Here is a 17,543-nt window from a genome sequence, read left to right as displayed (position 1 = left end):
GGACAGTGAAGGTGGTGACAGGAAGCGAGTGTGGAGAGAGAGACGGGGGAGGGCCGGCAAAGGACCCAGACCGGGAATCGAACCCGGGTCAGCCACGTGGTAGACGAGTGCCCTACCGTTTGGCCACGGCATGGCCCGGGTGTGCATTCCAATATCGCTGACTCCCGTCCTCAGCCTCGCATTTCCTCAGCTCGTGGCCTCGCATTTCGCTGAAGTCCTGCCTTCTCCATGGAGAAAACGATGAAGTTTCCCCGCTCTCAGTCCATAGCCACAACAACTTTTGAACTTTTGATTAGAATTGAGCTTTTGCGAGATATAGAATTGAGCTTTTGCGAGATATAGAATTGAGCTTTTGCGAGATATAGAATTGAGCTTTTGCGAGATATAGAATTGAGCTTTTGCGAGATATAGAATTGAGCTTTTGCGAGATATAGAATTGAGCTTTTGCGAGATATAGAATTGAGCTTTTGCGAGATATTGAGATACAAGTCTGTTGTCATTGATGTCATCACGAGGCCACAGGGAGGGAGGCAATTGAGCAAGGGAGCAAGAGAGGACGGGAGTCTGCATATTGTAAATAACCCAAAGATAGCAAGAGAGAGACTGTGACTTCATGCAGGGTCAATGTTGGGTGGGGGTGGGGGTTGGCAGGCAGAGAGAGGGGACCTCCAGGGAGACGTTAGGTCACCTCTGGGCAGTGTTGCCAGATGTGTCTGATCAAATCCCGCCCAAAAGGTTCTCAAAACACGGCAAAAGGTGCCAAATTCTGCCCAATTTCAACAAATTGCATTGATTTCTATGGGCCCAAAACTGCAGAAAAAAACGCCAAATGGCCATTTTTTCACGTTTTTACCCGCAGACGGCCATCCCAAGTAGCAAAACTGGGTGGGTAACCACCCAATCTGGCAACACTGCCTCTGGGACCTCTGGGTTATCTGCTGTTTACCCCTCTGCTCTGACCTCACACTAACTAGTGGGAACATGAACACATGCCTATTTAAAGCCTTCACTTCACTGTCCATTATATAACACTGCTGGCCAGCAGAAATTCACAACTCCAATATTTATGATATACTTAGTAGAGTAGAGTAGAGTATCATTTATTGATCGCAGGGGGAAATTAAGGCATCAAGTAGCATACACACATGCATAAATACAGAAGACATTGCACACAGGTATTACACACATCATTACACTAATTACACATATATTAACCATAACCACTTAATTAATTAAGCACATTTTTTTCTTTAGAGACTGGTGGCCCACAATTTAGCGAGAGCTGTCTGTGTACAAATGCCTCCACCTCTTTTTTTTGCTGGTCCCAGTCCAGCTCTGTCCTCCTCAGTCAAAAAGTCCAAAAAGTCAGAGAAACGGAACTTAACTGAAAGGAAATGAGAGAGGTCCACAACATTCTTCAGTAAGGATAAACCGATAGATATATCGGTATCGGTATCGGGCCGATATTTGCATATTTTAAGTGTATCGGTATCGGCCGATACGCGTGTGGTTTTGGCCGATACGCAATATTTATTATTTTATGTCATTCGAGTTTTTTTAAAAGCACCAAGACACTTCATTTTTTTATTACTTGATTGTTAGGCATTACTTGATTGTTAGAGTGGGTTTTTAAATGTTACAAGTTCTACCTCAATTTGATAATGTTATAGGAATATTTATTTTTAACTTGAGACCTGGATTATTTGTCATTTTTTAACCTGTTTTTTTAACCCATATCGGCCCCAAATATCAGGTATCGGAAATCGGGTATCGGCCAAGGGTGATGAAAAAAAATCGGTATCACATCGGCCATTAAAAAACCTGTATCGGTCGATCCCTACTCTTCAGTGCAGAAAGTAAAGACAGAAAGGATTTTAAGTGTGCGGACTCCTCACTTTGAAAACTACAGGGTGAATTCTACAGCACTCTCCTCCTCCTCCACCTCCTCCTCTTCCTCCTCCTCTTCCTCCTCCTCTTCCTCCTCCACCTCCTCCTCTTCCACCTCCTCTTCCACCACTTCCTCCTCTTCCTCCTCCTCTTCCACCACCTCCTCCTCTTCCGCCACCTCCTCCTCTTCCTCCTCCTCCTCTTCCTTCTCCACTTCCTCCTCTTCCTTCTCCACTTCCTCCTCCTCCTCCTCCTCCACCCCCTTCTCCTTCTTCTCCACCTCCTCCTCTGCAGATGAAGAATGTGCGGGTCTCATCATACACCGTTGTGGCTCCACCACTGTGTGTGTGTGTGTGTGTGTGTGTGTGTGTGTGTGTGTGTAGTGTGGTGTGGTGTGGTGTGGTGTGGTGTGTGTTTGCTTGCGTTTGCTTTGTGTCTGCTTGCTTGGAGACTTTCAGTCCTTCATTTAAGTGTAACTCGTTGGATTGAGAGTCCGCAACTCCTCCTCTGCAGATGGCGTCTGCAACAGGTGGCGCTGGCCTGGGGTGGCCCCTGGCGTGGCGTCACGTCACGTCCCCAACTGTCTCATGGCCAAAGCAGCACCACTGTGGCCTACTGCCCAACCCACAACTTGGCACACACACACACACACACACACACACACACACACACACACACACACACACACACACACACACACACACACACACACACACACACACACACACACACACACACATTCTCACACACACACACACACACACACTCTGACCTCACTGACCCCAACCCCCTCCCAAGTGTTGCCAGATTGTAACGTTTCCCGTCCAATTGGGCTGTTTAGGACGACCGTCTGCGAGTTTTTTTTTTTTTTTTAAAAGGTATTGGGCGCCTTTTTTTCTGTAGTTTCTTAATAACCAATATGTAGGATTCATAGAATTTAGTTCAAGTTGGGCAGGATTTAGTGCCCCCATGTGTTTTGTTTTTGGCATTTACTTTGGTCTGTAAATAATCAGCCACATCTGGCAACCATGACTCCTCCCCCATTTCACCCCTTCCATGTCAGAGACCAACAGCGTGAGGTCGATTCTTATCTGCTTCATTTCTGAGAAATAACAATGGTAACACTTTAGAATAATGGATGCAAAAAAGCATTATAAAGACTTAATAAATAATTAACTATTGATGAACAAAACATTAACAAACGTTTGTAAATGATTAGGAAATGTAAACAAATGCTTGTAAATGACTAGGAAATGTTATGTTAATATTTCATATTTATCAAACATTTACAAGTTGCTTGTAAATGAATAAAATAGTCTGTTATAAGGTGTGTAAAATCTTGAATAGATCATTTGTAGATATTTTATAAAGCATTAATAAAGCTTAGTTAATAATAAAAACATTTGTTAATGTTTTATTCATCATTAGTTAATTATTTACTGAGTCTTTACTAAGGAACATTATTATAAAGTGTTACCATAACAATTCAGTTTGCAGTACGCAGCACAGGGACCCATTGGCAGAGCAGGGGCAGAGCATTTCCCTGGACTTGTCAGTACCTGAGGTTTTTTTTTTCTTTAGCCTTTTCTGAGATCCTGGTTATTGTAATGGGAGCAGGTGTTTGTTTACATTTAAAAAGAAACATATTTATTCCCAAAAACATCCAAAAGGTTATGCAACATCAGCAGACAATTAGCAAGCAGTGATACCTTTTGGGAAAATATTTAGGCCTATGTGAAGATTTTTTTTAAATGTAAACAAAATCTGTCCCCAATAGAATAGCTCATATCTCTGAAAGGGCTGAGCCGAAAAATGTGGCATCACCGGGTACTGACAAGTCAAGGGTAGCGTGAGCAATACAACAGCATATTGAAATTGGCAGGAGTGCTCCTTTAACCTTTGAAACAATGTATGGTGTTATATGCTCAGTGCACTGTAGCCATGTCACACTGTCCAAAACTCCCATGTGGAAGAAGTCCTGTATGTTTCTGAGAATAGACCTTCTATTCTACTCTATAGCATACAAGTAATGTGAACGGCTCAGCAAAGGCAAAACCACATGCTGTGCAAGACATCTTGATGAATAAATTGTATTTTTTTTCCTTCACAAAAATGCACTGTGCATACTTTGCGGAGCTATTTTAGTTTTTAGATGTGGTGACTGCAGGAAGCGAGACCATCATCACTGCAGCGCGGGCCTGGCCTCACATTCCAACACGGTGCGCCAAGGCCCCCTACCCCCACACCTACAGCCTCCGACCCCCACACCTACAGCCCCCGACCCCCCCACACCTACAGCCCCCGACCCCCCCCCACACCTACAGCCCCCACCTACAGCCCCCGACCCCCCCACACCTACAGCCCCCGACCCCCCCACACCTACAGCCCCCGACCCCCCCACACCTACAGCCCCCGACCCCCACACCTACAGCCCCCGAGCCCCACACCTACAGCCCCCGAGCCCCACACCTACAGCCTCCGACCTAATCTCCCACAGGCTTAATGTGCGTGTACCAGACAGCAGGAGAGAGAGAGAGAGATACAGAGAGAGAGAGAGATACAGAGAGAGAGAGAGATACAGAAAGAGAGAGAGATACAGAGAGAGAGAGAGATGCAGAGAGAGAGATGCAGCGACAGGGAGAGACGGAGAGACAAGAGGAGGGGTAAAACAAGTACAGCAAAGGTGCAGGGAGATGGAGAAGCACACCGTCTGATCTCAAGGCCCAAACCAGACCCTTATTCAGAAGAGAGAGAGAGAGAGAGAACGAGAGAGAGAGAGAGAGAGAGAACGAGAGAGAGAGAGAACGAGAGAGAGAACGAGAGAGAGAACGAGAGAGAGAGAGAACGAGAGAGAGAGAGAGAACGAGAGAGAGAGAGAACGAGAGAGAGAGAGAACGAGAGAGAGAACGAGAACGAGAGAGAGAACGAGAACGAGAGAGAGAACGAGAACGAGAGAGAGAACGAGAACGAGAGAGAGAACGAGAGAGAGAGAGAACGAGAGAGAGAGAGAACGAGAGAGAGAGAGAACGAGAGAGAGAGAGAACGAGAGAGAGAGACTGACTGACTGACTGACTGACTGGCTGACCTGGAGGCCCAACTTCAGCGGCTTAAAGGGGTATGCCACTATTTTGGTGTTTAATACAGTTAAAATCATTGGCTGGGGTTTATACAGGTGGTAAAGTGTCTTATTTTTCATGTTATGCATTGTCTTGCTTTAAGACCAGTTAAAAGAGGGGATATGTCGCTAAGCTAGTGAAAGTCAATGTATCCGTGTAGCATGCTACAATGCTACACGGATACATTGACTTTCACTAGCTTAGCGACATATTCCCTCTTTTAACTGGTCTTAAAGCAAGACAACGCTTAACACGAAAAATAAGACACTTTACCACCTTTATAAACCCCAGCCACCGATTCCAACTGTATTAAGCCCCAAAATAGTGGCATACCCCTTTAAACGTAAAACAGGACAGTGAGAGAGGTAGAGAGACGGAGGGAAATGGAGGTAAGGGGCAGGACGGAGGTAGGGGGGCAGATCGGGAGCAAACTCCGCAAAGATCCAGGGAGAAGAGAGAAGAAAAGAACAAGGGAGACTGATGGGTATTAAGTGTGAAAGGGAGAGAGAGGGAGAGAGAGAGAGGGAGAGAGAGGGAGAGAAATGATGTAGATTCAAATATGCGCTCTGTGCTTGTGGCCTCACAAATGAGAGTACAATGCTGTTGTCGTGACGTCATCACAAGGCCACGAGGAGGCAAGTGTGCGAGGGAGGACTGGAGTGCGCATATTGGAATCCACATAATGAGATGGAGAGAGCAATTATTGATCTAGCGACCCAAGTCCCACACCCAAAAGCCTAGCCCAGCCCAGCACAGCCTAGGCCCCGCACCCGATAGCCCAGCACCCGATAGCCTAGCCCAGGCCCCGCACCAGATAGCTTAGCCCAGGCCCCGCACCAGATAGCTTAGCCTAGGCCCCGCAACAGATAGTTTAGCCTAGGCCCCGCACCAGATAGCTTAGCCTAGGCCCCGCAACAGATAGTTTAGCCTAGGCCCCGCAACAGATAGCTTAGCCTAGGCCCCGCAACAGATAGCTTAGCCCAGGCCCCGCACCAGATAGCTTAGCCTAGGCCCCGCACCAGATAGCTTAGCCTAGGCCCCGCAACAGATAGTTTAGCCTAGGCCCCGCAACAGATAGCTTAGCCTAGGCCCCGCAACAGATAGCTTAGCCTAGGCCCCGCAACAGATAGCTTAGCCTAGGCCCCGCAACAGATAGCTTAGCCTAGGCCCCGCAACAGATAGCTTAGCGTAGGCCCCGCACCAGATAGCTTAGCCTAGGCCCCGCAACAGATAGTTTAGCCTAGGCCCCGCAACAGATAGCTTAGCGTAGGCCCCGCAACAGATAGCTTAGCGTAGGCCCCGCACCCGATAACTTAGCGTAGGCCCCGCACCCGATAACTTAGCGTAGGCCCCGCACCCGATAACTTAGCCTAGGCCCCGCACCCGATAGCTTTGCCCAGCCCAGCCCAGCACTGAGCCCAGCACCCAATCCAACCCAGCCAAGGCCCTGCAGCCGATAGCTTAGCCTAGCCCAACCCAGGCTAACCTAGTTTAGCCCAGGCCAGCCCAGTCCAGTCCAGCCCAGCCCAGCCCAGCCCAGCCCCCAGTCCAGCCCAACCCAGCCCGCACCAGGACCCGCACCAGCGCACCCCATAGCCCAGCCCTCAGCCCAGGCCCTGCACCAGATAGCTGAGCCCAGCCCAGCCCACAGTCCTCAGACCTCCACAGCGCTCCACTAACTCATGCCAGATGTGGAACAGGAGCGAGGGGTGCACAGTAAGAAACACAGGGAGTGGTAGAATGGGTAGGAGGGGGCAGGAGGGGCAGAACAGAAACACAGGGAGTGGTAGAATGGGTAGGAGGGGGCAGGAGGGGCAGAACAGAAACACAGGGAGTGGTAGAATGGGTAGGAGGGGGCAGGAGGAGCAGAACAGGCTATGGGGTGAGAGGGAGAGAAAAAAAGATGTGTGTGATACTGCTGAAATAGCAGAAATATCTGTGCTGCCTGCAGCCAGTTCGTGCCTTTGAAAGTCAGCTCTGCCCTGCTGGCAATTGCGTTGTATTTAAAACCGGCTTCAACTAACAGACAAACTAGAGATTAAACCAAGATGTTAAAACCTGATATTGTTTCTCAGGTTCCTCATATCAGAATAAGAGTTACACTTATCACCCTGTCAAGCTTGAAGACTTCGCTGTAAGATGAAGTTCTGTTTAGGAATGGTGGAAATCTAGGCGGTTGTTTCAGTGCTTGCATAGTGCAGGGGGGTCAAAGACGTCTTTGTCATTCAGTGTTACGGACACCTTCCGCCGACTGTAACTGCAAAAAAACATGATTTTTAAGTTGTTTCAAGTGCAGAAGCAGAAGGCATCCGTTACACTGAATGACAATGCCATTTTGCACGTCTTTGACCCAGGGGTGCCACTGTCAGCTCAAAAGGCTGAGATGGCCATAACAGACAATGAGAAAGCGATGTACTTTCAGATACAGTGTTGTGTTTTCAGATAAAACATTGCAGTGCTGGTTATTAACAGGTGACGAGACCGGTATTGCATAGGGTAATTACCATACTGTACTGTTCAAATGTGTCAGATGATCTATACTAGACAGTAGGCCTATACTACCGGTAGTTGTTATGGGGAGGTTTTGTGGAATGGACAGACGGTGCAGCTGTTGCCGAGGTGATGGCTGCTGTAGTGTTCTCTTCTCCTCACCTTCAGTTCCGTAAGGAGAACACCTGGATCTGATCAGGACCATCTGACAGCGATGAACTGTGGCTCTGGATCAGAGGGGTTTAGTTAGGCCGGCCGTTTCCAAGGCCTGAAGGGGTTTTAAAAGGTGCACCGTGTGCATGTCTTACAGCACCTAGTATAGTATGTTCATATTCTATTCTGTGTATTGTATATTATTGTGTGTGGGTATTGTATTCAGTATTATACAAAGTCATTGTGCTTAGCTCTGCAAAACTACTAATTTAAAACCCAGTAGTGTGCAGTAAGCTTCCAGTGTTGCATTTCTCGAAAGCAACGTTTTTAGCCAGTTAGCAACTTGGCAAATTGCATTGCAAACAACAAAGTAGCTAACATGGTTAGCAAGTATGGTTTTGAGAAATCCACCCCAGTGTTTGCTATGGCTGGTGTTGGACTCCGTTAGCTCTAGTAAGGTGAGAGAACAGAACAGAACAGAACAGGGTTCACTTCACGGCACCCACTAATGGCTTTTGGATTCCTGCTTTTTATAGGAGTGTGAAATCTGCAGCACTTGTAAGGGGTTCCTTCCTTTCACCATGCTCATTAATGAGAGGTTAAGATAGGCGGGCCCCTCACCAACACACACATGCACGCGTGCGCACACACATGCATGTGCGCACACACACACATGCACATGCACACGCACACGCTCACGTGCGCGCACGCACATGCACTGCACGCACACACGTCAGCTCCCAAATTTCACAACATCTGTGGTGGAGCTGTGTAGAACTGTATGGCGAGACACACACACTCCATGTGTCATGTACTTTGCCAATATTTCCCTCTTCAAGCAGAGTTCTAGAGGTAACATGATCGGTATTGCTCCGATTAGTTGTTTTTCTGTTGTAATTTATTCAGTCTCTGTCACTCTCTTGCGCTCTCTGTCTGGAACACGCGCAAATGCATACACATGCACACGCCACACCGGCAAGCCCTTCCACACATGCATACTGTACATATGGTCACAGAGCACATCAGAATCTGGAGTGCATTTATGAATGATCAGACGGATGCAGAACCAGACTGATGCATACTTGAATGACTAGTTGAGGCAGGCTGAGTGTCAATCATGTGCAGCACAGCACAAAGGTTACTTAACGCACGACTGCATGGTGCGCAGATGTTGCATCTACTGTAGGTACTGTAGTACATGCACACCATGTCTCGTCTTCGTATGAGTTAAGGCCATACCAATGGATGCCATAAACATCCATAGACCTGGTCAGTCACCTCAGTCTTTGAGTTTGCAGCAGCCCTACTGAAGTTTTTATTTTTCTCATTCGATTCCTCCTCCTTTTGGTCTCTTTTTTTTTTATTTGGTCTTTTACGACTTTATCTGACAGGACGGTGTGAGAGGTGGACAGGAAGAGACGGCGAGGGGTCGGCAAAGGACCCGGGCCGGGAATCGAACCCGGGGTCAGCCGCACGGCAGGCGAGCGCCCTACCGGTTGGCCACGGCAGGGTCTCGTTCTTTTGTTCTCATTCGCTTTTTTCCTACTATGTATACATACGACACTGATTGCCAGAGTAGTCCATGTGCAGCATTAGACCGGTTCACCCCTACTTTCCCAGTCTGGCCTTAATCTATGAGCTCCACAGTGGATTTACTTTTTGCTTTTTTTTCGTGCCCTGTTCTTCCCCCATGCAGGCGGCCTGTGTGTGTGTGTGTGCGTGTGTGAGTGTGCGTGTGTGCGCGCTCTTCCCCCATGCAGACGGCTGTTGTTGTTCTGTGCTGCGGGGCATGAGCTTTGCCAGTGTCTGGAGCAGGGGTGGGGGGACAGAGGATGGGGGGCATGAGTGACCAGGCAGACTTTGATGTGTGTGTGTGTGTTGGGGGTGGGAGGGGGGGGATGCTTTCCCAGGAAGTGTTGCCCCAGCAGGGATTACTGTTGTCAGGGGTGGTTAGCTGCAGCCCAGCCCAGCTCAGCCCAGTGTGGTGCAGCCAGCCCTGAAATACACAACACAGGGCAGCACAGCTACATAGCACAGCACAAGACAGGACAGGGCAGCACAGCTACATAGCACAGGGCAGGGCAGCACAGTCTAGTATAGTGCAGCACAGCCCAGTGTGGTGCAGCCAGCCCTGAAAAACACAACACAGTCTAGCACAGCACAGAACAGCTACATAGCATAGCACGGCACAGGGCAGCTCAGCATAGCACAGCACAGCACAGGGCAGCTCAGCCCAGCATAGCAGACAGTCGAACAGTTTAATACAGCACAGCACAGTCTAGGACAGCGCAGAACAATGCAGCACAACACAGCACAGCACAACACATCATAGCTCAGGACAGGACAGCACAGCACACTTCAATAGCACAGTCCAGCACAGCATAACACAGCACAACATAGGGCACCACAGCTGCATAGCACATTGCAGCACAGCTGCACAGCACAGCACGGCACAGCTCTGCCCAGCCCAACCCAATCTGGCAGCGTTGTGTAAGAAAGGAAAGGGGTGAATGCCATCACGTCCCTGTTGGTCTCTGCTCCGTTGCTGAACTCTCCACTTGTTTTTCTAAGGTTTTATTTTTGTGACTGTGTGCGTCTGAAATGTTGAAGAGGGTGTGAGCTGTTTTGTTGGAGGGGAGGGAGGTCAGGCTTGTGTGTGTGCGTGTGCGTGTGCGTGTGCGTGTGCGTGTGCGTGTGCGTGTGTGTGTGTGTGTGTGTGTGTGTGTGTGTGTGTGTGTGTGTGTGTGTGTGGCAGTGGTGTGTGTGTGTGTGTGTGTGGCAGTGGTGTGTGTGGCAGTGGTGTGTGTGTGTGTGTGTGTGTGTGTGGCAGTGGTGTGTGTGTGTGTGTGTGTGTGTGTGTGTGTGTGTGTGTGTGTGTGTGTGTGTGTGGCAGTGGTGTGTGTGTGTGTGTGTGTGGCAGTGGTGTGTGTGTGTGTGTGTGTGGCAGTGGTGTGTGTGTGTGTGGCAGTGGTGTGTGTGTGTGTGTGCATGCGTGTGTGTGCAAGTTCCACCCACTAGTTTTTAATGAGTGTTATTGGGGTACCGACTGTAATGAGGAAATAGTGGCTCCTCCTCCTTTCTCTCGCTCTCTTTCATTCACTCTATCACTCTCTCTTTCACTCTCTCTTCTTTCGCACTCTCTCTCTCTCTCTTTCATTCGCTCTATCACTCTCTCGCTTTCTTTCTCTCTCTCTCTCTCTCTCTCTCTCTCTCTCTCTCTCTCCCTCCCTCCCTCTCTCTATCTCTCTCTCTCTCTCTCTCTCTCTCTCTCTCTCTCTCTCTCTCTCTCTCTCTCTCTCTCTCTCCCTCCCTCCCTCTGTGTATTTTCCATCAGAAGTTGCAGCAGTGGCTTAAATTCCAGAGGCCTGTAAAAAAAAGCCCTGCTGTCTTGAATCAAACCAATCATACGCCACGCCAGTCTCTCTCTCCCTCCCTCTCTCTCTCTCTCTCTCTCCCTCTCTCCTCTCTCCTCTCTCCTCTCTCTCTCTCTCTCTCTCTCTCTCTCTCTCTCTCTCTCTCTCTTAGCCTCTCTCTCTCTCTTGCTCTCCCTCTCTCTCTCTCTCTCTCTCTTTCTGCTCTCTCTCTCTCTCTCTCTCTCTCTCTCTCTCTCTCTCTCTCTCTCTCTCTCTCTCTCTCTCTCTCTCTCACACTCTCTCCCTCTCTCTCTCTCTCTCTCTCTCTCTCTCTCTTGCCTCTTTTCTCTCTGTCTCTTTCTCTTAGCCTCTCTCTCTCTCTTGCTCTTTCTTAGTCTCTCTCTCTCTCTCTCTCTCTCTCTCTCTCTCTCTCTCTCTCTCGCTCTCTCTCTCTCTCTCTCCTCTCTCCTCTCTCGCTCTCTCTCTCCCTCTCTCTCTCTTTAATCATATGGCAGGCTGCTGAGGCTGGGCCTCGACCCAGGCTAAGAATGTCTGTGGTCAGGCGCCTTTGATGAAATTCAGAAGCCCATTTAAAGAGGCAAGTAGGGGCCTTGCTGTGCCGTGGCCTAGCGATACTGTAGTGCCAGAGATTCTTTAAGTATAGAGATATGCCAGTGTAATAGGTTGCTATGGGCACCTAACATGACCAGGTTCCGGTCTGCCTAAAGGGGCGTGTCATAATGCTCCTAGCATTGAATAGAACAGTCCTCAGTTCTGCCTAGGTCTGCCTACAGGGGGATTTCCCCCCCAAATAATATAACCTGGAAACAATGGGCCAATGGAACCTCTCTCTCTCTACTCTCTCTGGTAGTGCGCTGGGTTACTACGCCGGCCCGGCGACCCGGGTTCCATTCCGGCCAGGTCATTTGCCAATCCTTCCCCATCTCTCTCTCGCTCTCTCTCACTCGCTTCCTGTCACCATCTCAATTATCCCATCAAATACTGTATAGGCAAAAAAATCCAGTCGAGGCTAGGTCCAGAGTAGGCGGGCGAGACTGACAAAAATGGCCTGACATGACAAAAATGTGTGAGAAATCGGCGAGTGGAACTAACTGACAGCCACCTGGTGGACACGGCCCAGTTACATTAACCTCTTAACCCCTGAAGACACGGAGCGCAAGGTCATTATCAAACCCTCTCTCTCTCTCTCTCTCTCTCTCTCTCTCTCTCTCTCTCTCTCTCTCTCTCTCTCTCTCTGCCGTGTCCTTTGCAGAAGAGATGGCTTACATGCAACTTTGGCATGTTTCTTTAACACCTTTTCTCTCTCTCTCTCTCTCTCTCTCTCTCTCTCTCTCTCTCTCTCTCTCTCTCTCTCTCTCCTGCAGAAGAGGTGGACTACAGCAACTTCGGCAACAGCACGCTGACGCGTAAGAAGAAGGCGGTGGTGACGCTGCGTAACGACCTGAACCTCCGCGCTGCCAAGCGACCACAGATCCGCATCGGAATGCCGCAGGACTTCCGTCCCGTCTCCTCCATCATCGACGTGGACCTGCTGCCCGAGTCGCATCGCCGCGTCCGCCTCTACCGCCACGGCTCCGACAAGCCACTTGGATTCTACATCCGTGACGGGACCAGCGTCCGCGTCACGCCCCACGGACTGGAGAAGGTTGGATATACATTTACTTCTTTTTTTTAAGAATAATGTTTATTGAAGGAAATGGACAATACAACATTTCAATATACCACATATTCCTTCGTATTTTGTTGTAGTTTTACACACAAGGAACAACAAAACAATCCCAGCCAACCCCCCATCCCATGATACATTTTTACTTCTTGATATATATATTTTTATTATTATATTCAATTCTACTATATTATATGATATTATATTATACTGTCTAATTAAAATGCAATTATTTTATTGTTTTTTATACATTTTACTACATTTCATTGAAGTAGTACTTTAAACTTCGGCTTTTTTTCCGCACACCTCAGCTGGCAGGTGCGTCGGAGATGGCACCATGGGTCACTCAGCAATAGTTTAAAGAAACTCCCGCACACTGACCATTTCGCTGTTCTTTCTTTAATAAACGACGTTTCGGTACTAGACCTTCATCAGGCAATCCTGATGAAGGTCTAGTACCGAAACGTCGTTTATTAAAGAAAGAACAGCGAAATGGTCAGTGTGCGGGAGTTTCTTTTAACTAATGCAGTAGGACTTTGAAGTACTTTATTTAGTGTTGTACTGAAGTATTTTATATGAGTATTGAATTTGACATTTTGACAACTATTCAGGTTGCACTTGTGTCTTGTTTCTCAGGTTTAAAAAAAAAAAAAAAAAAATGTATTCATATTGTTGCTTGAGAATCTGTAGGATAAAGATCCCCCCCACACACACACACTCTCTCTCTCTCTCCCTCTCTCTCTTTCTCTCTCGCTCTCTCTCTCGCTCTCTCTCTCTCGCTCTCTCTCTCTCCCTCCCTCTCTCTCTCTCTCTCGTTCTCTCTTTCCCCTAATTATGTTTTGGGGCCTTTTATTTTGAAAGGACCGTGTGAGAGGAGACAGGAAATGAACAGTGTAGGGTTGGGTATGACCCAGGCCGGTCTCGAACCTGGGTCTCCATGCTCATGAACATGCAAACCCATATGTGGGTGGCTCAAATGGCTTGATTGTCTAATAAAGTGTTGTTACATCTCTCTCTCTCTCTCTCTCTCTCTCTCTCTCTCTCTCTCTCTCTCTCTCTCTCTCTCTCTCTCTCTCTCTCTCTCTCTCTCTCTCCTCCTCCAGGTGCCGGGTATCTTCATCTCGCGGCTGGTGCCGGGCGGCCTGGCTGAGAGCACGGGGCTGCTGGCGGTGAACGATGAGGTGCTGGAGGTCAACGGCATCGAGGTGACCGGCAAGACCCTGGACCAGGTGCGTTTATTTGGTTATTTCTTGGGTTAAGTTTAAAGGGGAACTGTGCAGGAAATGGTCAAAAAAGGTACTGCAACTATGCTGCTTATTGAAATTGGGCTGCCTATTGCCAAATTTGACCTGTTCATGAAAGTTTACTAAGTAATAAACAAATATTTTCTAGTATGGTCCAAGTACAGTAATTTTTGCAGCTAAAAATGGCTATTTTTGGAAATTTAAAATGGCGGACCATGGAGAAGGTCCCCCTTTTCATGTATGAAAAGTGCAATTTTTCCAGTCATAATGAATACTTAGAATTTGATGCTGGTGGTAAGTATTCATGAAAAAGGTAACATTAGTGAATGGGCAGCATGAATTCTGGAAATAAACAACTAAAAATCTCACACAGTGTCCCTTTAACAAAGAAAAAAAAAACATGCACATTTCGTCTCAAAAATGGGTGCAGGACTAGCAAAGTACCATGAAAAATGAAAATAAAGTCAGCGCACCAGGCTCCCGTTTCTCTCATTTTAATGTAATGTTTCGGGCAGCATGCTCTTCATCAGACGGGTCACATTAAAATAAGAGAAACCAGGCTGTCATGGTTTAGCGTATTTATCGCACACTATAGCACTATAGTGCATTCAGCGTGTTGGTGCGACGCCTTTTGAAGTTAAAGCGTGCTCCTCAACACAACTTAAAGCGCTGTCATGCACTTTTGACATGTGACGAGGTTTACACAGTTTTCCCGCCGTGTCGGTGATTTTGTTTTGCCACAGCGCATTTCTGTTACTAAATGCAAATATGCTTTGCTGTGCCCTTACTAAAACCATTCCTAAACCTAGCCTGTCAGTAAGGGAATGTTTCTGCTGCTTTACTTTAGTCAAGAACCACGACATTAGGCGAATTTCGAGCTAAATTGTGCCTAAATCAAAACCATCCCGATACCTAACCTGTCACAGGGCGTTGTGGAGCACGCTTTATCTTGTAAAGGCATATTGGACACACGCAATAGTCGGTTCAAATCAGCGTGTCATCTATACTCAATGCATGATGACATGTTGGAAAAACGGAAGCTTGGTGTGCTGACTTTATTTTCATTTTTCATTATTTCTTGGATCCCGATTTCTTTATTATTGAGTAGTGGCTATTCTTCCTGGGGTACACTATTCAACTAAAGATCATCAAAAACTTCAACATCAACATCAAAAAGTTTAAAATGACATACAAGGATTAAACAATTAAGTCAGGACAATAACAAATACATTGCTGTGGATATATAAACAAAAAAACATTTTAACCTTGCACAATTTACAATGAAGATGTGAATAAACATGAACCATCTTGAACATCACTCTTAGGAAAGCATTCATTTTTTTACACTAACTATTTAATTGCAGTGGCTGCCATCATGAAAAATGGCCACCATATATTTTTTGCGTGGCCATTGTTTTTTTTTTCTCTCCAAAAAATTACCACTAGACAGTATTTTTTGCCAAATTTCATGCTTTTATAGCAAATTGAATGCTCAATTGAATGCTCTCTAATCTGCTCAACTACCTCAGGTGACGGACATGATGATCGCCAACAGCCACAACCTCATCGTGACGGTGAAGCCGGTGAACCAGCGTAACAACGTGGTGCGTGCGAGTCGCATCTCGGGCAGCTCGGGCCAAAGCACCGACAGCAGTGCCAGCGCCGGCTCCCTGGGGGGCTACCCCGCCCTGTTGCCCGGCAACCATCACCACGGCAGCGGCGCCGCGTCCTCGCCTGTCATCAGCGGCGGCGGTGGCAGTACACGCGGCAGCTACGGCTTGGACGACCTGGAGAGCGACGAGGAGTCGGACATCGTGATCGAGAGCAGCATCAAGCGGCCGTCGAGACGCTCCAACGCCTCCGTTAAGTCTGTCACGTCCGTCACGTCCGTCACGTCCAACGCCTCCACGCGTCTACATCACCACCAGAAGCAGCAGCAGCAGCCTCAGCCCACCTCCACCCAGCTCTCGTACACGCCCCACAGCTCAGCCCCACCACCCTCCTCGCACGCACCGGCCGTACCCCCACCCCCTCCCCCTCCCCCTCCCCCGCCCAGCAGCAACCCGCCCAACCCCCCCTCGCGGCCCCTCTCGCGCCCCCCCTCCGTCATCTCCACGGCCTCCTTCCACTCGCAGCCCAGCCTCAACGGCACGGCGCACGCCGCCAGCCTCGGCTACCAGCTGCAGCGCGAACTCAGCCTGCAGGGCCACGGCCAACACCACCAGGGCTACCAACACCAACACAGCCACAGCCACAGCCACAGCTACAGCCACTACGCCACCCCCAGCCATGCCCAGGCCACGCCCATGCCCGCCATGCCAGGCCTGCGCCACAGCAGCGGTAGCCTGCACAAGATCCTGAGCTCGCTGCGCACGGATCCGCGCCACAGCCTGGCGCTGCCCAAGGGCGGGGTGGAGGAGGACGGCACCGTCATCACACTATAATAAGGGCTCGCTAGACCAGGACGTCCGTTTCTCGATTCTTGTCGTTGCTAACAGTCTTAAGACCGTCTTAAGACCGTCTTAAGACCGTCTTACCGTTCCCTTGGATTTAGTGGTGAGCGTCGCTGTCGAGAGAGAGTTGAGTCGCTCTTACGAAGGACTTTGCTAACGACGATAGCAAAGACGCTTTCGAGAAACGGACCCCAGGACCGTAGAACTGGTGGAGGTGGGGGTGGGGGTGTTGCCTCTCCTTCACCACTCCTCTACAAGTGACTGACTGTGAGTGTTAGTGTGATTTTCTTTTCTGTCTGTCTGTCTGTTTATTTGTCTGTCTGTCTGTCTCGCTCTCTCTTTTTTGTACATGCAGCCATAAACACAATGGCATACATGCGTACACACACACACACACACACACACACACACACACACACACACACACACACACACACACACACACACATACACACACACACACACACACACACACACACACACAAACACTCCCCTAATATCCCAGAGACTGTTGCAAGATCATGTTGCTGTAGCTGGGAACTTTCTCGATACAATTCCAAATACAACAATGGGAGAAAAAAAATATTTTTTATATAAAAGGAGTAATTTAAAAGATACTACTTAATAATCATGAAATGGCAACATCGTTTCAAGGTGTTTTGTTTTGTTTTGTTTTGTTTTCATTTCTTTTGTTTGTTTGTCCGTTTGGCCCACCACTGACACCTGAGTTGCATGTCAGGCCACGTAACAAATATCACTGATGGATATCTCTGTTCTGGGGTGCATTTCTGGAAAGCTTAATTGCTAACTACGTGAGCTACTTTGTTGGTTGCAATGCAATTTCCCATTGGCAACCACCCAAGTTGCTAACTGCTAATAACTTCGCTTCCCAGAAATGCACCCCTGTTCTCTTTCCTCTGCAAAAATCTATGTTCAAAAATCTATGAAACAGGACCAAAGTAGAGCTGTTTTATTTTCTGGAAGCGTTATGTTTTTGTGGTATTTGTTTTGATTCGATTCATGTATTTGAGTCCTTGCCAGTTTCACAAAGAAATCTATGACCAGACCGTTAATCCTTATTGACATATTGTTTGCCCATTGAAACAAGGTCAAGTCTAACCTTGGGCTTGCTAAACATTTTTAGAAATGTATACACTGGG

General features: G+C 48.1%; 1 protein-coding gene across 1 annotated transcript in view; it reads left to right on the top strand.

Moving 5' to 3' along the window:
* pard6gb (par-6 family cell polarity regulator gamma b) overlaps positions 1–16,973 on the top strand; it is a 61,778-nt gene extending 44,805 nt beyond the window's left edge. Inside the window, exons 3-5 of the mRNA XM_063186055.1 lie at positions 12,385–12,665; positions 13,790–13,915; positions 15,460–16,973. Of these exons, the coding sequence (XP_063042125.1) occupies positions 12,385–12,665; positions 13,790–13,915; positions 15,460–16,374 (1,322 nt within the window). The 3' untranslated portion in view covers positions 16,375–16,973. The remainder of the gene's footprint in view (positions 1–12,384; positions 12,666–13,789; positions 13,916–15,459) is intronic.
* The last annotated feature ends 570 nt before the right edge of the window (positions 16,974–17,543 follow it).

Source organism: Engraulis encrasicolus, chromosome 20 (genome assembly GCF_034702125.1).
Source record: "Engraulis encrasicolus isolate BLACKSEA-1 chromosome 20, IST_EnEncr_1.0, whole genome shotgun sequence".
NCBI classification, from domain to species: Eukaryota; Metazoa; Chordata; class Actinopteri; order Clupeiformes; family Engraulidae; genus Engraulis; species Engraulis encrasicolus.
This window is presented reverse-complemented; position numbering and strand designations above follow the sequence as displayed.